This window comes from Salvelinus sp. IW2-2015, linkage group LG26, assembly GCF_002910315.2.
Source record: "Salvelinus sp. IW2-2015 linkage group LG26, ASM291031v2, whole genome shotgun sequence".
In the NCBI taxonomy this organism is placed as follows: Eukaryota; Metazoa; Chordata; class Actinopteri; order Salmoniformes; family Salmonidae; genus Salvelinus; species Salvelinus sp. IW2-2015.
Genome location: NC_036866.1, coordinates 28380418 through 28400790, shown reverse-complemented (window position 1 = coordinate 28400790; position 20373 = coordinate 28380418). Strand labels below are relative to the sequence as shown.

General features: G+C 43.2%; 1 protein-coding gene across 12 annotated transcripts in view; it reads right to left on the bottom strand.

The window, feature by feature from the left end:
- The window catches only part of LOC111952871 (C2 domain-containing protein 5), a 47844-nt gene extending 29952 nt beyond the window's left edge, over positions 1-17892 (bottom strand). For 8 of the 12 annotated variants that reach the window (XM_023971841.2, XM_023971842.2, XM_023971844.3 and 5 more), the window contains exons 1-7: positions 17597-17891; positions 11975-12083; positions 11765-11851; positions 11442-11613; positions 10633-10728; positions 10377-10532; positions 5599-5848 (exon numbers count right to left, since the gene is read on the bottom strand). In XM_023971841.2, coding sequence (XP_023827609.1) covers positions 5599-5848; positions 10377-10532; positions 10633-10728; positions 11442-11613; positions 11765-11851; positions 11975-12064 — 851 coding nt within the window. In that variant the 5' untranslated portion in view covers positions 12065-12083; positions 17597-17891. Of the gene's footprint in view, positions 1-5598; positions 5849-10376; positions 10533-10632; positions 10729-11441; positions 11614-11764; positions 11852-11974; positions 12084-17596 lie in introns of all 12 variants that reach the window. The other 4 variants (XM_023971839.2, XM_023971840.2, XM_070435233.1 and 1 more) reach the window with 2 other exon arrangements.
- Between the last annotated feature and the right edge of the window lie 2481 nt (positions 17893-20373).

Below are 20373 nucleotides of genomic sequence, written 5' to 3'. Positions count from 1 at the left end.
TTATCTTGCCAAATTTTTAAGGAGTTTTGTTTACACACCTCCTTGACAGTATACATGTTCCATACCTGGAATGCATGGATTTTTACAAATTATCTTTGAAAGACAGGGTCCTGAAAAAGGGACATTTCTTTTTTTGCTGAGTTTACTAAAAGGACACCAATAATAAGAAGAGACTGGCTTGGGCCAAGAAACACGAGCAATATGGACATGAGACCAGTGGAAATATGTCCTTTGGTCCCAAAAAAAACAACTTCGGGTTCCAACCGCCGTGTCTTGGTGAGACACAGAGTAGGTGAACGGAAGATCTCTGCATGTGTGTTTCCCACTGTAATGCATGGGGGGAGGAGGTGTGATGGTGCTTTGCTGGTGACACTGTCTGATTTATTTAAAATTCAAGGCACACTTAACCAGCATGGCTACAACAGCATTCTGCAGCGATACGCCATCCCATCTGGTTTGCGCTTAGTGGGACTATCATTTGTTTTCAACAGGACAATGACCCAAACACACCTCCAGGCTGTGTAAGGGAAATTTGACCAAGAAGGAGAGTGATGGAGTGCTGCATCAGATGACCTGGCCTCCACAATCATCTGACCTCAACCCAATTGAGATGGTTTGGAATAAGTGACAAGGGAAAACATATGTGGGATCTCCTTCAAGACTGTGGGAAAAGCATTCCAGGTGCAGCTGGTTGAAAGAATGCCAAGTATGTGAACATTTTTGTTATTTTTTAATTTAACCTTTATTTAACCTAGACAAGTCAATTCTTATTTACAATAATGGCCTACACCGGCCAAACCCAGACGACGCTGGGCCAATTGTGCGCCCCCCTATGGGACTCCCAATCACGGCCGGTGGTGATACAGCCTGGATCAAGACAAAGGGTGGCTACTTTGAAGAATTTAAAATATATTTCTTTTTGTTGAACACTTTTTTGGTGACTACATGATTCCATGTGTTATTTCACTGTTTTGATGTCTCCACTATTATTCTACAATATAGAAAATAGTAAAAATAAAGAAAAACTCTTGAATGAGTAGGTGTGTACAAACTTTTGACTGGTACTGTGTGTGTGTATGTGTGTGTGTGTGTGTATATATATGTATAATTTATTTTAAAAAATGGGGGGGGGGGGTGTAAACTTTTCAGTGTAAACTTAAATGACTGAAACCAGATAAAGTTTAGAAAGATAATGGACCTATATACACTGAACAAAAATACAAATGCAACAATTTCAAATGTCACGGAGTTAAAGTTCATATAAGGAAATCAGTCAATTTAAATAAATTCATTAGGCCCTAATCTATGGATTTCTGCACTGTCGGAACTACAAGCACAAGCATTTTGCTACACTCGCATTAACATCTGCTAACCTATGTGTATGTGACCAATAAAATTTGATGACTGGGAATATAGATATACACCTGTTGGTAAAAAAATAAAAATAAAATAAAAAGGGGCGTGGATCAGAAAACCAGTCAGTATCTGGTTCAACCACCATTTGCCTCATGCCATTTGACAAATCATTTGACACATCTCCTTCACATAGAGTTGATCAGGTTGTTGATTGTGGCCTGTGGAATGTTGTCCCACTCCTCTTCAATGGCTGTGCAAAGTTGCTGGATATTGACGGGAACTGGAACACGCCGTCGTTCGAGTCGATCCAGAGCATTCCAAACTTGCTCAATGCCTGCCCATACCATAACCTCACCGCCACCATGAGGCATTCTGTTCACATCAGCAAACCGCTCGCCCACACAACGGTACAGTTGAAACCGGGATTTAGCCTTGAAGAGCACACTTCTCCCGGGTGCCAGTTGCCATTGAAGCATTTGCCCACTGAAGTCTGTTACGACACCGAACTGCAGTTGGGTCAAGACCATGGTGAGGAGGACAAGCACGCAGATGAGCTTCCCTGAGACTGTTTTTGACAGTTTGTGCAGAAATTCTTCAGTTGTGCAAACCCACAATTTCATCAGCTGTCCAGGTGGCTGGTCTCAGACGATCCCACAGGTGAAGAAGCCGGATGTAGAGGTCCTGGGCTAGTTACACTTGGTCTACGGAGGCCAGTTAGATGTACTGCCAAATTCTCTAAAACGAACATCCAATTCTCTGGCAACAGCTCTGGTGGACATTCCTGCAGTTAACATGCCATAATACGCCCTCTCAAAACTTTAGACATCTGTGGCATTGTGTTGTGTGACAAAACTAAACATTTCGAGTGGCCCCAGCACAAGGTTCACCTGTGTAACGAGCATGCCATTTAATCAGTTTCTTGATATTCCACACCTTTCAGGTGGATGGATTATCTTGGCAAAGGAGAATTACTCACTAACAGGGATGTATACAAATTGGTGCACAAAATGTGAGAGAAATAAGCTTTTTGTGCATATGTAACATTTCTGTGATCTGTTATTTCAGCTGATGAAACATGGGACCAACACTTTACATGTAGCGTTGATATTTATATTTAATCATTTATTTTACCCCCTTTTCTCCCCAATTTCGTGGGATCCAATTGGTAGTTACAGTCTTGTCTCATCGTTGCAACTCCCGTACGGACTCAGGAGAGGCGAAGGTCGAGAGCCGTGCGTCTTCCGAAACACAACCCAACCAAGCCGCACTGCTTCTTGACACAATGCCCACTTAAGCTGGAAGCCAGCTCCACGCTGACACGGTTGCCGGGTCAGCGTGGAGCTGGCTTCCAGCTGCGCCCGGTCCGCGCCCGGTCCGCCACAGGAGTCACTAGTGCGCGATGGGAGAAGGACATCCCTGCCGGCCAAACCCTCCCCTAGCCAATTGTGCACCGCCCCATGGGTCTCCCGGTCACGTCCGGCTGCGACAGAGCCTGTACTCGAATCCAGAATCTCTAGTGGCACAGCTAGCACTGTGATGCAGTGGCTTAGACCACTGCGCCACTCGGGAGGCCTCGTTGATATTTTTGTTCAGTATATTTTTTTATATATAAGATTATCTTTCAGAACTAACAGTCAGGGAGAAACTAAATTACCAAATTTACATGGCATGGGGCCCCCATTGATTTAGTTATAATGTTTAAGTGACTCAGCATAAGAACACGGCACAAGCCATGGCAAAATGTGTAGAATTGCAGGAAATTTGCTTTAAAACAGCAACAGTTTGTCTCTGCGGCCAAGAGGGCTTCTAAAATCTTGGGTCGGGGACCGCACCATTGGCCACGCCCACTAACACACGTTTGCAACACCCACCACTTAAGCACCATTTTGATCCAGAAAAAAACTTTACCACCGCTGCTGAAAAAAAGTCTACGGAAAACACTGGTAAACAGAAACACAGATACTATATATCCAACTGAGGAGGAAAGCACGGCAGAAACACACACACACACACACAACATGGGCCATACCAACACAACACCAAAGGAATGAGCAGTTTCTTGTAGTGGAATTTTCAATTCACTTCCAGAATAGACTGAATTGAAATGGAATTGAGCCCAACAGACTCCTGAGTGACTGCGCCTTGGAGACAAATAAAGTTGACTAAACTAAAACTGGACTAAGAGGGGTGCTGAGGAAAGGTGGAAGGGATGGATCTGCTTGGGTGGGTATCTAATGTCTAACAGTGGGAGTGGCTCTGCCTGTAAGGGCTCTATGATTGGCTGAGGGGGACACAGGAAGAGTTTGGGGCTGTGGATGTCACCATCTTCTCATCTAATGGCAAGGAAGAAGGGGCTCTCTGGGTTACTTTTTATTTTAGGAAGGGGGTGGTAATTATCTCTCTCGTTTCTCTGTCCCTTGCTCTTTTGCTCTGGCTTTCCCTTTCCCCCCCTTTACCTCTGTCTCCTTAACTCTCTTTAATAATCTCTTCCTCCCACTCTATGTACCAGTGAAGACCCATGTAGGAACACAGAAGTTCTGGGACAATATTTCTCTCCCTCAATCCCCTTCTCTCTCATTCTCACTCTGAACCAGTAACGATCAGCCTTCCTCTTTCCCTCCCTCCTTCACTCTCCCTCTTTTTCTCTGTCCGTACCAGTGAAGACCAAAGTAGGGACAGAGACAGAGAAGTTCTGGGAGTGGGACAGTCTCTGAGAGCTGCAGGTTGAGTGGACAGGGCTGTTGTGGGTGGAGCGACATCCGTGGGCCAGGGGAGACCTGAACCATTCACCACGCAGAGACGGACAGAGTGGACGAATCCAAACGCACACAGCAAGAGAAGAGCCAATCCGTGTGCAGCAAAGGTAGAGAAGAAGAGAAACACAACACACCACAACATTGCAGCAAAGAAAAATAGAGTACAACAAAAGACAAGACAAAATATGAGGTTCTCTACCCCCTCCTTTTGCATTTTAACATGCACCTACATGCTGTAGCTCCTTTCATCCCTCCCCTCCATCCATTCCCTTTTCCATTCCTCTCTGACCGTGCACTAGCAGTAACAAGCTCATGCACAGCCCTCAGACATATAACTCATCTAGAACTCACTAGAGAACAGAGAGAGAGGGAGGCTGTGTGTATGTCCCAGATAAGGAATGTAGCCATGTCACATGATTATAATACACAAACACTAGGGCTGGGCAATACAGCCAAAATATCATATCACAATATTTTTCCCAATTTATTTTACGGTATGACTATTTTATGTTTTTGAATAATAAAATAACTTTATATTCTTGATGAGTGGTTAATGACATTAGGGTGGCAACACAAATGAAGTGATTTCAAATGGGGCTTTCTCCACTCTGTTTCATACTGTTAAATCCAACCTCAAACAAGGCAGCATGAAACGGGCAAAGAATCTAAGACTAGTTAATTGGTGAACTGTTGGAATCATGGAAATATAATTATTATTGTAATTAAATAGTTGGAATATAGTGGGAAGCACAATGAATACATAGTTGTTTGAACGAATGAATAAGCCAGGGAGGAATTATTGACAGATGACCATAATTGTAATGTTACATTACATGGTTTCTTACCTCATGTAGCTAGCTAGCTAACATATTTATGCTTTGCCTATTCTTCTTTGATTTAGAATATACCGTTGCACAAACAACATGCTTGCTCTGGATGAGTACATTTAGCAAGCTAGCTAGCCCACTAACTAGTAATCAGCATTAGCGGCTAACTCCCTAAGAAATTACAAACTAGCAGACAGTAAGATACACAAACTAATAGTGTACTTATAGAACGCTTGTGGAAAGTAGCATGTCACCAACAGCTTGTTGCATCTATCTGACCATGCAGACTGAACAGCAAAAAAGTGCTTGTGACTCAGTGGTCGAGCAACTGCTCTTTCATGTGACAGGGGTCAGAGCTTGGTGTGGAAAGCAGCATGCAGCTGGGCGATAGGTGAAAGACGACTCAAGTAGCAAACGGAGCAAACTATAAAAACTGACATCACAAGCCCCAGATTTCCGTATCACATTTAACAACCAAAGTATTGAAATACCATTATAGGAGGGTAAAGAAAAAATCCAAACCAAATCTAAAACAGACCAAAATGTTGAGAGCTCCAAAAACACAAACAGGAGTCAGTACAATGGCAGGAGACAGACACCCTCTCCCTCTCTCGCATGCACACACAGGCTCCATGCTCATGCGATTATTCAATACTCACTCTTTGCTGTCCTTGGAAGGAGAGTTGCAGGCATTGGATGCGGGGGCGGTGTTGGGGAGTGTGTGTGTGTTGGTGTGTGTGGTGGTGTTGGGAGCCATCCCAGGGCTGAGTTTGTCCAGAGTGCAGGCGGTGCCGATGGCTCGGACCACCAGACCTGACTCTCCCTCCAGATCAAAGCACTGCAGGTACCCCACCACCGCATTACCACCCATCTCCAACACTTTCAGACCTATCTTCCGCTGCAGCTCACCTACACACAAACACAGAAGAAGAGAATGTTTAATTTAATGGAGTGGCTGCGGTTCTGGATTTTCTGGAAACCTGATTTGCCATGGCTAAGGATACAGAGATTTCTGTTCTTGCACAGGATTTTATTTTACGTAGCTGCTGCTCAGTGCTCCGCTGCCGCTTCCCTGTCCTTGATCGGCAATGAACGCCTTTGTCTGGTGTAGCCTTCAAATTTCCATGCCTCAGTAGGCAATTAAGCATACGCGCGATTCCATGGTCCTTTTTCAGGAGGGGAGTTAGGCTACATGTTGTACACAAAAAATATGAACATGTTTGTACAAACTCGTACAAACTCGCTGTTCAGGAGCCTGTTGGGTGTCAGACTTGATCCACCGGTACCGCTTGCCTTGCGGAAGCAGAGTAACAGTCTATGACTTGGGTGGCTGGAGTCATTTTTCCAGGCCTTCCTTTCACACCGCTTGATATAGAGGTCCTGGATGGCAGGGAACTCGGCCCCAGTGATGTACTGGGCTGTCCGCAACACTCTCTGTAGAGCCATGCGATCGAGGGTGGTGCAGTTGCCATAACAAGTAGCGATCCAGCCAATCAAGATGCTCTCAATGGTGCAGCAGTATAACATTTTGAGGATATGAGGGCTCATGCCAAACATTTTCAACCTCCTGAGGGGGAAGAGGCGTTGTCGCTCCTTCTTCACGACTGTGTGTGTGAACCATTTTAAGTCCTTAGTAATTTGGACACCGAGGAACTTGAAGCTCTTGACCCGCTCCACTGCAGCCCTGTCAATATGGATGGGAGCGTGCTCACTCACTCCACCCCGTTTCCTGTAGTCCACGATCAGCTCCTTGGTCTTACTGAAGTTGAGGGAGTGGTTGTTGTCCCGGCACCACACTGTCAGGTCACTGACCACCTCCCTGTAGGCGGTCTCATCGTCGCCGGTGATCAGGCCTACCGCCGTTGTGTCGTGCATGGCTACGCAGCCGTGGGAGTACAGGAGGGGACTAAGTACACACCCTTGTGGGGCCCCGGTGTTGAGGGTCAGCATGGCGGAGGTGATGTTGCCTACTCTCACCACCTGGATTCGGCCTGTCAAAGTCCAGGATCCTGTTGCAGAGGGAGATGTTCAGTCCCAAGGTCCTAAGCTTGATGATGGAGTTGATGTGTGCCATAACTAGCCTTTCAAAGCACTTCATGATTACAGATGTGAGTAATACAGAGCGGTAGTTGTTATGGCATGAAGCCTTCGACCTCTTGGAAACAGGAATGATGGTGGTCAGTTTAAGACATGTAGGGATTACAAACTGGGAAAGTGGAAGTTGAAAATGACTGTGAATATGCCTGCCAGCTGTTCTGTGCATGCTCTGAGAACGCCCTGGGATACCGTCTGGCCCGCGGCCTTGCGAGTGTTGACCTGATCAAAGAACTTACTCACGTTGGCCTCGGAGAGCGAGATCAACAAGATGGCGCCGACAGACATGGTCGCCCTGTTTCTAGCTCCTAGCCAACTTTGAATACATTTTTGTATTTGCTCAGAACATTTTTTGCATTATTACCTACAGCCGAAAATAACTTTTGGATATTAGATCGACGGTCACTCACCAGCATTTTTACTAGAAATGTGAATCTCCTGAATTATAATGTTTTACTCCCCCAAGGAGTCCACTCATCACTGGGGCTGCTCCAAGACTCCGTCGATGGAGAAGAGGAATAAAGAGTGGGCTTTTCATCCGACTCAGGAGGCGTGCATATTATCCACCGATTCTGAGTATATTACTCGCTAATGTTCAGTCCCTGGACAATAAAGTAGACGAACTCAGGGAGAGGATCTCCTTCCAGAGAGATATCAGGGACTAACATACTAGGCTTGAGCAATATACAGTTTATACCGTGTAAAGGGGTATTTCGAAATACCGATGGTATGAGGGGTTGGGGGTACCCCCGCCTCACGGGAGCTGCGTGCTACACCATTGCTTATAGCTAGCAATAAGTTAAGTATAAGTATAAGAAATCTAAAATGTGTCAAATAAATTATATCTAGCTCAGGGCTCCATCTGTGCATTTAATTTGCTTGCCAAGTGGCTAGATTTCAAGATCAAGCTTCTTGGTTACAGCAGATACATTAAATCACCTCCTGGATCAAGATCCCTGTTGCCTAAATTGTTCTATGTGTAAAAAAAATAAAAATAGCACCCCTTGTGTGCACATTCAGTAATACCGTATACCACGGTATAGTACAGCAACACTATGATAATCATACTATCAGGATATCGGCCCAACCCTATAACATTCTCTTTCACAGAATCATGGCTCACTCCGGATATGCTGTCCCTGTCCATTCAGCCAGCGCGGTTCTCCATACATCATACAGACAGAAAGAAGTTAAGGTGGAGGTGTACGTTTCATGATTAACTACTCATGGTGTGACTCTGGTACCGTACCGGAGCTCAAGTCCTTTTGTTATCCAGATCTGGAATACCCCACCATCAAATGCCAACCGCGTTACCTCCCGAGAGAATCATCTTCGGCCATCGTCACGGCCGTGTATATTCCCCCCAAGCTGACACCACGATGGCGCTCAAAGAACTACACTGGTCTATGTGAAAACTGGAAACTGTATATCCTGAGGCAATATTTATTGTAGCTGGGGACTTAATAAAGGAAATATGAGAAAAACGCTACGGAAATTTTAGCAACAGATCTCCTGTGCTACCCGCTCATCGAGCACTCTTGACCATTGCTACTGCCCCTCCGGGTCGGCTACAAGGCCCGCCTCCATTCTGCTCCTCCCTTCCTATAGGCAGACATTTAAACAGGAAGTACCCGTGATAAGTATTGTTCAATGTTGGTCTGTCCAATCAAAATATTTGCTTCAAGATTGTTTTGATAAAGTGGACTGGGATATGTTCCGGGTTGCCTCAGAATAGTATTTACGTATACAGAGACTTTATGCCTGAGTTCATCAGGATAACAATAGAGGATGTTGTTCCCACTGTGATGATTTTAACTTATCCAAACCAAAACCTGTGGATAGACGGCAGAATTTGCGCAAAACTTAAAGTGCAAACCACAGCATTTAACCACGGCAAGGTGACTGAGAACATGGAAGAGTACAAACAGTCCAGCTATGCCCTCCATGAGACAATCAAACAGGCAAAACGACAGAACAGGGACAAAGTGGAGTTGCAATTCAACGGCTCAGACAAGAGACGTACAGTGCATTTGGAAAGTATTGAGACCACTTGACTTATTCCTCATTTTGTTACAGCCTTATTCTACAATGGATTCAATTCTTTTTTCCCCTTATCAATCTACACACAATACCCCATGATAAAGCACAAACAGGTTTGTAGAAATGTTTGCAAATGTGTTAAAAATAAAAATGAAATATCACATTTACATAAGTATTCAGACCCTTTATTGACTTTAATTGCACCTTTGGCAGCAATTAAAGTCTTCTTGGGTATGACACTACAAGCTTGGCACACCTATATTTGGGGAGTTTCTCCCATTCTTCTGTGCAAATCCTCTCAAGCTCTGTCAGGTTGGATGGGGAGCGTCGCTGCACGGCTGTCCTTCAGGTCTCTCCAGAGATGTTCGATCAGGTTCAAGTCCGGGCTCTGGCTGGGCCACTCAAGGACATTCAGAGACTTGTACCGAAGCCACTCCTGCTTTGTCTTGGCTGTGTGCTTACGATCGTTGTCCTATTGGAAGGTGAACATTCGCCCCAGGTTGAGATCCTGAGCGCTCTGGAGCAGGTTTTCATCAAGGATCTCTCTGTACTTTGCTCCATTAATCTTTCCCTCGATCCTGACTAGTCTCTCAGTCCATGCCGCTGAAAAACATCCCCACAGCATAATGCTTCCACCACCATGTTTCACCGTAGGGATGGTGCCAGGTTTCCTCKAGACGTGAAGCTTGGCATTCAGGCCAAAGAGTTCAACCTTTGTTTCATCAGACCAGAGAATCCTTTAGGTGCCTTTTGGCAAACTCCAAGCAGGCCGTCATGTGCATTCTACTGAGGAGTGGCTTTCGTCTGGCCACTCTACCACAAAGGCCTGATTGGTGGAGTGCTGCAGAGATGGTTGTCCTTCTGGAAGATGTYTGCCTTTCCAAATCATGTCCAATCAATTGAATTTACCACAGGTGGAATCCAATCAAGTTGTAGAAACATCAAGGATGATCAATGGAAACAGGATACAGGATTTTCAATAAATTAGCAAAAAGTTCTAAAAACATGTTTTCACTTGGTCATTGTGGGTGAGGTAGATGGTTGAGAATAAATGTAATCAATTTTGAATTCAGGCTGTAACACAACAAAATGTGGAATAAGTCAAGGGGTATGAATACTTTCTGAAGACACGAAAATATCCTCAAATAAAAAGGTGACATTCCTGTACTGTCGCCTCATAAAACATTTGATCTCATTTCCAAAATGCTGGAGTATAGAGACCAATTAAACATTTTAGCTTCACTGAACAAATAAAAACACAGGGGAGTGTATATATAGAGTGTTTGATAGTGGTGTTATGTACCAGACATGAGAGAGATGAGTCTCTGTCGGGCCTCGTTAGAAGCTCTGGGGGTTCTGATGCGGTCAATCCACTGGTACTCTGGGTCCTCGTTCACCACCAGCTCCTCAACAAAGCCATGGACCAGCGCCACGCGGTAACACCTCGGGATGGACGTTGCTAACACACAGAGACGTGCATAAACACACACATTATCGTAATTTCTTGTGACTAGACCTCATCTCTACTATAGTACAGCCCCATAGCGAACCAGACTCACTGCAGAAGAATTTGACACCGCAAGAGGACTGTCTGAAGCGGTTCAGGTCATTGAAGAGGTCCACCTTCACCAGAACATTAATCTCCCCTCTGATACCTACAAGAGAGGAGATCAACAGAAACATTACTACCAGTCAGAAACAGCATCTAACCCTAGAAACACCAACTCTTAAATAACACGTTACTGTCCTCTCTAACACCAGGAAGACAGGAACTACATCATCATGACCCAACGGACACAGTTAAAGAACAGCTTTTAGTAAGGCAGTTTTTTTTTACAGCAGAGCAACAACATGCATTTACAGGCTGTTACACAGAGAACACTGTGTGTTCCTTTAGAGGCCTGGCTCTATATCTAACAAGTCCAACTGTGGCAATGCACCTTTTGATGGGGAAGTATATGACTGACATCATTAGTGTCAGATGGGGAACTATATAACAGACTCAGTGTATAGCATGGTAGATAGGGAATTCTACAAGATCGTTCCATTTGACTGTGATCACTTTTTGACTTTTGATTTGAACGAAACTTTCCATACAAGATTTATTTTTATTTTTATGTATAAGCTTTTAAATTATATCAAACTCATCCGTAAAAATGTTCCAGTGATGAAGAATTGGATGTCTCATGGTATGGTGTGCAAAATGGGTCAACTTAGAGAACCTCCATCTTCTGAATGTTTTGGCAATGAGGTGAAAAAAGTCACTTTCTGACCATGGGCAAATATATATTGAATGTTTCATACAAATCAAAAGGGGTTAGTCAGAAAGTGAATAAAATCAAATAGAATGACCCTATAAAAAACGCACCGTGTATAGTGTCGTAGATGGGGAACCATCCAGAGATGACAGTAGCAGCCTCGCAGGAGAGCAGAGGGTCGATGTCAATGTAGACCTTCCCTATTGCATCGTTGGCACTGTAAGTGTCATGGTCCAACACTGTGATTTGTAACGGCTCATCCTGCAAGTCCTCATCATCCACCTACAGGAAGGGTGACAAAGTTGAGGAAACAAGGATACAGGACTATCATGTTGACTGTAGCATATTTACACTGTAATCCAATGCCATTCACAAATACCTCCTGCAACTAATTTCACAGAGAAATAAGTCAAGCCATATCCAGACATTTTACCTCAAATTTGAACCACTCTGAGTTCCACTGTGGGTTAAGTGACTTGGGGAAGACGTCCGTTTTGAAAGTTGTGTTGCCAAACTTGACCTGTAAGAACATCAATGAAGAACACAACAAGGCTAGGACTGCAGCACTGGAACACAGTATATACTGTACGTGTTGAAATGGTTGTAGGATTACGTTGACCTGATGTTTTTTCAGGATGCTCACCTCTACAAAGGCATCAGTGAGGTCGCTGGCTCTGTCCATGACAGGTAAGTGGCGCCCTGCCACAATCTTAGCTTTCAGCTTCCCCGGCATGATTCAGCTTTGTCTTAACCTGCAGATGCAAGAATTAAAAGGTAAATCATTTCATTATTATAATGCCTAAGTAAGAGGACGTCTGCACTCTTTTAAGATCCTTATTACTGAAGTGTCTGTTCCAGGTGCGTAGGAGTCAAAATAAGAAGACTGGAAGAGATGGAGACCCGCACACTGTCAAAGAAGTGTTTACACCTTTCATTTAWGCACTATGATTTGATGGGCACCATGATATTTTAATAAACATCTTATTTTGCATTCAAGTCCCAGTTTTGGATTTATTCTTTTTTGACAGAAAACTTGAAATCGGCCCTTAATTAAATCGGCCATGCCGATTAATCGATCGACCTCTAGACACAACAGTGGTAGGCCTGATCACTGATCACCAACCTCTCCCTCAGTGTGAGCAAGACAAAGGAGCTGATCGTGGACTACAGGAAAAGGCGGGCCGAACAAGCCCCCATTAACATCGCTGTAGTGGAGCGGGTCGAGACTTAAGTTCCTTGGTGTCCACATCACCAACGAACTATCATGGTCCAAACACACCAAGACAAAACATTTTGCCCCTCAGGAGACTGAAAAGATTTGGCATGAGTCCCCCAGATCTTCAAAAAATGTCTACAGCTGCACCATCAACAGCATCCTGACCGCATCACCGCCTGGTATGGCAACTGCTCGGCATCTGACCATAAGTCGCTACCGAGGGTAGTGCGTACGGCCCAATACATCACTGGGGCCAAGCTTCCTGCCATCCAGGACCTACATAATAGGTGGTGTCAGAGGAAAGCCCATTAAATTGTCAGAGACTCCAGTCGCCCAAGTCATAGACCATTTTCTCTCTGCCTCCGCATGGCAAGCGATACTTGGCCAAGTCCAAGACCAAAAGACTCCTTAACAGCTTCTACCTCCAAGCCATAAGACTGCTGAACAATTAATCAAATGGCCACCAGGCTATTTACATTGACATAACATTTTATTTCATTTGTAACTTTGCATTGGGACTTTTGACTTGTATACTAATGCAAATCTATATGTTACATGTAGTTAAGTTTATGCTACCCACCCTTTAAGACCGATAAGTAGGGTGTCCACCCACTCCGCTCAGAATGGGTGAAAAGGCGCTTTGGTGATGACATATCACTTCCTTATGTTATAAAACATTTTACCAAGACAAAAATGATTATTAATGTTGTGAATTGTTCAGTGGGGTCTATGTCTAACATATCATTAAGATAATATCCAAAGTTTTAGATTCCGTAAGCTAATACATCCGATAATAGGCACCAAGCTCTGTTGACAGCAGTACAGATTTCGCGTAACTTTTGAGAACTTTATATTTTGTGGTCGTCGTCGTCTTTAAAGTTATTTCTGCAGGGTCGCAACGAGCTGAATTAAAGGTAAAATACTTTGAAAATAAAAATCTTGGTATACGCTAGAGATGTAACGATTCACCTATACACATCGGTCCCTGATTAAAATGTTTAAGTGACTGCATCGGTCCACAGAGCCCAAAATCTATCTAAATGAAGCATGCATCAACAGGTTCAAACGTTATGAATTGTTTTGCTCATATGAACCTTTTGCTCATATTACTTTCCTTCTACCTTCCGAAAATACCTAATCTTAAGTGACAACTGATGTGTCCTCTCCTTCAGTATCGAACTAAGCATGTAACGGTTGACATATTGATCTACAAGTAATGTTGCATGCCTAACAACCCCCAGGCAATATCAGCGGTGCGGAGCACCGGCGGAGAAACAATCTTCGGCAAAATCATTCGCTAGGAAATTCCTGCAAAAATATTAATTCGCGCTGTGCCCGGCGGCGTGGCACCTTCAGCACTCATATGCTAAAAACAGCTTACGCAATATTAGGCTTTATTTATACTGAACAAAAATATAAAACAACATGTAAAGTGTTGGTCCTATGTTTCATAAGCTGACATAAAAGATCCCAGTTCGGAGTTAGTTATTTTGAGCGCGACAGAAATCATGCTGGATTGACAGCATGGCCAATGTTGAATGTTAATCATTTTAAGCTTGGAAAAGAGACCCTTAAACKCAGAATTGGGACCACACAGCCACTCCACTGAATAGCAGGCTAGTGATCCCAGGCTGTATCACAACCGGCCGTGATCGGGAGTCCCATAGGATGGCGCACAATTGGTCCAGCGTCATCCGGGTTAGGCCGTCATTGGAAATAAGAATTTGTTCTAGGGATGCACGATATAATTGGTGAACATATCGGAAACGGACAATATTAGCAATAAATGCCAACATCGGTATCGGCCCGATGTCTAGTGTAACGCCGATGTGCAAAACCGATGTCAACGCTGACATGCATACATATACAACGTAGGTACATGACGTAATGACGCCACGTAAAATTTTGCGCTACACGTGCAACACAGCATTCCTAACCTAGCCCATAATGTCTGCTGTGTGGATCGAGCAGTCAACAAGTCGAGCAGTCATTTGAAAGAGTAAGGAAATTTCAGCGAGACAACTCAAAGGCAAAATCCATTAACTCTAAGAAAATGGAATTCATTGCCCTTGACAATAAACCAATCTCTGTGGGTGATGTGGGCTTTCGTAACTGGTCGAGCACCGGTACACACTACCAAGTGAGCTATTTTTAAGATGTTGCCCTACAGGAGTTACACAGTAATAGCTTCACTGCTATTGGCTTCACAACATACTATGGAACGCCGTTTGGGTCTTTGCGTGTCAAAAAAGATGCACGTCAAATAACACTATTTGAAGCATTAAATAAGCTTTTAACTTGAAACGTCAAATAACACAGTTCTATTAAAGAATGTTGTGTGTTCTGAATTTGTACGTGCAAGCCAAGCGCCACCACTACTATCAGTAGCACTGTCAAAGTTGTACAAAATGTCTGCAAACAAGCAAACACCGGCCACGAACGATGTGTTTACAATACCGTGTTGGTAATAAAGCATTATTTGTTTGACCGCAACTTCTGGGGTAGCTAGCTAGCTTTAGCTTGGTACCTAGCTAGCACCAGTACAACCGGCCTGAAAACAATGACCAGTAGAAACTGCAGTAATTTTCATTATTCTTAGCAATGATTTAGGAATCCTTGTGAGTAAGTATTAGCTAGGTAACCACTTGTTGTTTGCCTATTGAAATTGAACTTCAGTTCATGAAAATAAATAGCTAGCCAGCTATGTAACTCTGTTGCCCAAAGCTGACATTATAAGCAGCCTGCTAGCTTCATCTGGCTAGTGAGGCTAGACCGGAACGGGTTATGTGTTGTGAAGCTAGCCACAATAAGGATTAGGCACAATACTGGAATTTGCAGGTTGGACTTCAAAACAAAAGTGCCTCTTTGAAAGTGATGCAGAAGGTTACAATTGGTGGAATCATGCCATATTTAGACTAGATCATGTTAAACAAGGTTGGACTGTGAAGTAATGGAATGGGGTATCAGTCTACTCGGTAACACTAACAGAACACAACTGTGAAGGTTCACACAAATATTAGCGTTGTAGCTCTTATCGCCAGACTGTGACTGTGTGAAATCCCCTCCCCAGTCAGCCTAGTGTGTGTATTGAGATTCATATTGCACTGTACAGCTTTACCTAAGGATTGGGGATCAATGAAATGGGTCTACTCAATACCCAAGCAATTTTTTCCCYAKGTCCTCCTCAGAGTTACCAGACTCCAAAACATCCACGAAGTATTGTTTTTCCTCAGGAATAGTGTTCAATACACATAGTTTGACAATAAAGGTGGCTCAATTCACAGTTGTTTCAGAGTCCCGCAATAAGAGCTACGATGCTAATGTTCTCTGGGTGTCACTGAGTAGACTGATACCCCATGTCATTGATCCACAATCCATAGGCAAGGCTGTACAGTGAAATAAGTATGCCCCCAACGCAATTTTAAAGTATAATACATCCAGACTGATTTCAACAGATTTGTCAAATTATCTCATTATTGTCTTTTGTTGATTTTATATAAACAACATTCCAACCTCGTTTAGCATGAACCATTCAATTATGGCATAATTCTACTTTAAATATTCATTTACATCACTGTCAAAGACATACTTTATTTTGAAGGCTAACCACATAGTCCACTATTGTGACTAATCCTTATTGTGGCTAGCTTCACATAAATGTGTTCGACCACCATTAATCAAATAGGAACCGTCTTATAAATTAGGGTTATTTTAGATGATGACACATAGCATTGTTTGCATCCATGAGCTAGTTAGCTTTTATTATAACCAGCACTGTAGGTGTGCGAGACAACTTCATCAGCATCATTGCATACGTACCGATGAATCGTTGTGACATATGAAATACGAGTGAGTGTAATCAATGTGTAATAACTACGTAAAAAAAATGARGAACGTGTTAAATTATTATGTGACGTGAAGTCATATTCYGGTCCTGATTGGTCAAATAGTGTTATTTGACATGTATCTTCTTTGACATGCAAAGACCCAAACAGCGTTCCATAGAAATCCTGGATGAGAATGAAACTTCTAAACAAATGAACAACGAAACAGCAAGTAAGTGAAATGAATAGGTTTTGATTATGTTTTACTGGTAATGGGGACATACGTAACTGCCAACAAAATTACTTTTGGGTCAGTGTGGTGTGTGTAACCTTTATTTAACAAGGCAAGTCAGTTAAGAACAAATTCTTATTTACAATGACAGTCTACCCCGGCCAAACCCAGACGACGCTGGGCCAACTGTGCGCCGCCCAATCACGGCCGGATGTGATACAGCCTGGATTCGAACCAGGAACTGTAGTGACGCCTCTTGCACTGAGATGCAGTGCCTCAGACCAGTCTAATCAAAGCTACTGTAGATATAACGTGATTTGAAGTAATTTGATCTGTGGCCAATGACCTTGAGCCTTCTTGGATGGGCACTTCTAATACAACTCTATGGCAGCACCCAAGGGACTTGAATTTTCGAGCTCTACCCTGAGATTTGGCAGTGAAGTAGTGTCCCCATTGAGTGACAGAACACTGAGCCAATCAAGGAGCAACTAGAGAACATTACCAACCCCTTCGCTCTGTATCTTCCACTGGCTCCCCCACAGAAATTACCTGCATTTTGGAGCTGCCTGACTCAAGAAAGCAAAAAAGAGACCATGTTTGTATGCGGCTTTATTAACTCAATGCCATAAATAGGGTGAAAAATACCCTACATAATGCCTGTTTTTTTATGATTACTTCAAACTATGGCAAGCAGCTGGGACATATGGTAATATTATGAAACTGGGCTCCATGGTGGATGCAATGAACTAGTTTTTATCAGAAAAGAACGCACACATGTTCATGTGTCCAGCCTACCAGTAGCTAGCTACAAGTTAGCTAGCATTACGGCATTGCAGTTGACAGTGACATGCGTAGATAGTTATGTCTGTGCGACTGGGTCGCCCCACAAAATTGACATCTGTTACAAACAGCATAGGTAGCTAACATATTAAGCAAGTTGGCTATCTATGTTATTAGACGTCATTGAGTGTCGTTACCAGGACTATGACTTACGAGAAAGTTGGGGACCCAGTAGCGTTTTTTCAGCTGGACATTGTTGACAGCCCGCGCGCCTGACCTCCGCCTCTCTCCCAAACATGACGGGAAGGTTATCCTCTCAAAGACCGGGTAGATGTGGCTAATATTCACTATTCGACGCTATATGGCCATTCACTGCTACAACTGGGTTACTTATGTTAAAATAATAATTAGCTAAGCTAATAAAAAAATACACATTGCTGTTAGCGTCCGGACTGTACGAATGGAAAATGCTAGCGTCTCGTCATTAACACTAAAAAGTAGTTCCGGGGCACGGCGTTTCGGAATTTTTCACAATAAAAGTCCACTATTCTAGGTGCCAAAGTAAAAGTGGGGTTGGGATTACTCACTAGGGCAGGAGTATTCAACTCTTACCCTCGAGGTCCGGAGCCTACTGGTTAGCTGTTCTACCTGATAATTATTTGTACACACAGGGGCGCATTTAGTGATTTGGAGGCCCAATCAGAGGCCAGTCTGCAACAGTGCTTGAGGATTATTTTAATCTATGTTGAGGATGGCAGGGAAATCGTAGATTAAAACCCCATCGATTTTGTCTGTAGAGCACACTTCTGACAAAACAGAATTACGTTTTTTTTCTGCAATGTTGCAAACTAGCATATGGTAACATGTGTCCTTCCTGGTCTGAAAACAGTGATGGACATAGCAACAACAGACATCATTCTTCTTCTTCTTTGGAATTTAACCCCCCCAATTTGACTATTATATATATCGATTATACTTTGTGACACAAAATGGGAAAAGGTGAGAAAAAAATAAATAGAAAAAAACTTCCAACTAACCTTACACTCCAACTTCCAAATAACCTAAAACCCACTACCCCATTRCACTACTTTGACCGCATCTGCTCCTGCACCATCCAATCAAAATCTTGCTGCTGGGAGCCAGCGGACCATTCAAACTGGTTTTGCCATTCAAGAGAGGAGTGACAGCGATGTGACTTTGGAGGTATGCCAACGCGAGACTACTACTAACCTAACATATGGAATTGTTTTAAGATGGTCATACCAAGAAAAATGTAGCTTTTGGATTTTGAATTTGAGGACCCCTGGTAGGTATAAAATCAATATATATTTATTTTAAATGATTTGATGCAACATTGAATTTGGCCTTGGGCCTATTGGCCCATAGAAATGCATTGAATAACTGTTTCATACACGGAAAAACTGAGTACATTTTTTTATCAAAAGGAAGTATGTCTTGAAATGTCTGTCCTATATCTGAGAAGTATAAGAAAGCTCAGAAAAAAAAGGTTTTACCATGGAACTACCTGTATACCTTTGACATAGAAATGCCCTATTTAGTTCCATACATTTTTCAGCCCGGTACCGGGTTACCTTCAGACGAGTTCCGTGACACACGTTGGGGTCGTAGACAACATTTTTCCATAGAGGAGATGCTACGGACGTTTTCATGACCAGGCCGATTTTCGAGATGTCTCCAGGTTTGACATACATTGCTTCCATCGCAGATGCAGAAGGCCGACATCGGCGGATGCAGTGGATTGAGACGCAGATATTCTAAATAAATCACCAGCAAAGCACACCCACAGCATCACACCTCCTCCTCCATGCTTCACGGTGTGAACCACACATGTGGAGATTATCCGTTCACCTACTCTGCATCTCACAAAGACACAGCAGACAGACCAAAGGACATATTTCCACAGGTCTAATGTCCATTGCTCAGAGGAGACTGTGTGAATCAGGCCTTCATGGTGGAATTGCTGCAAAGAAACCACTACTAAAGGACACCAATTAGAAGAAGAGACTTGCTTGAGCCAAGAAACACGAGCAATGGACATTAGACCGGTGGAAATCTGTCCTTTGATCTGTAGAGTCCGAATTTGAGATTTTTGGCTCCAACCGCCGTGTCTTTGTGAGATGCAGAGTAGGTGGATGGATGATCTCCACAAGTGTGGTTCCCACCGTGAAGCATGGAGGAGGAGGTGTGATGGTGTACGGGTGCTTTGCTGGTGACACTGTCAGTGATTTATTTAGAATTAAAGGCACACTTAACCAGCATGGCTACCACAGCATTCTGCAGCGATACGCCATCCCATCTGGTATGCGCTTAGTGGGACTATCATATGTTTTTCAACAGGACAATGACCCAAAACACATCTCCAGGTTGTGTAAGCGCTATTTGACCAAGAAGGAGAGTGATGGAGTGCTGCATCAGATGACCTGGCCTCCACATTCACCCGTTTGCTCAGTGTACGTGGGAACTCCTTCAAAACTGTTGGAAAAGCATTCCTCATGAAGCTGGTTGAGAGAATGCCAAGAGTGTGCAAAACTGTCATCAAGGAAAAGGGTGGCTACTTTGAAGAATCTAAAATATTAAATATATTTTGATTTGTTTGACACTTTTTTGGTTACTACACGATTCCATGTGTGTTATTTCATAGTTTTGATGTCTTCACTGTGAGCCAAGCCACATTCTACAATGTAGAAAATATAAAATAAAATAAGAAATCCTTGAATGAGTAGGTGTCCCTAAACTTTTGACTGGTACTGTATGTATACAGTGCCTTCGGAAAGTATTCAGAGCCGTTCACTTTTTCCACATTTTGTTACGTTACAGCCTTATTCTAAAATTGATKAAATAAAATAAATCCTCAGAAATCTACACATAACACACCATAATGACGAAGTGAAAACAGTTTTTTGAAATTTTAGGAAATGTATTAAAAATAAAAAACAGAAATACCTTATTTACGTAATTATTCCGACCCT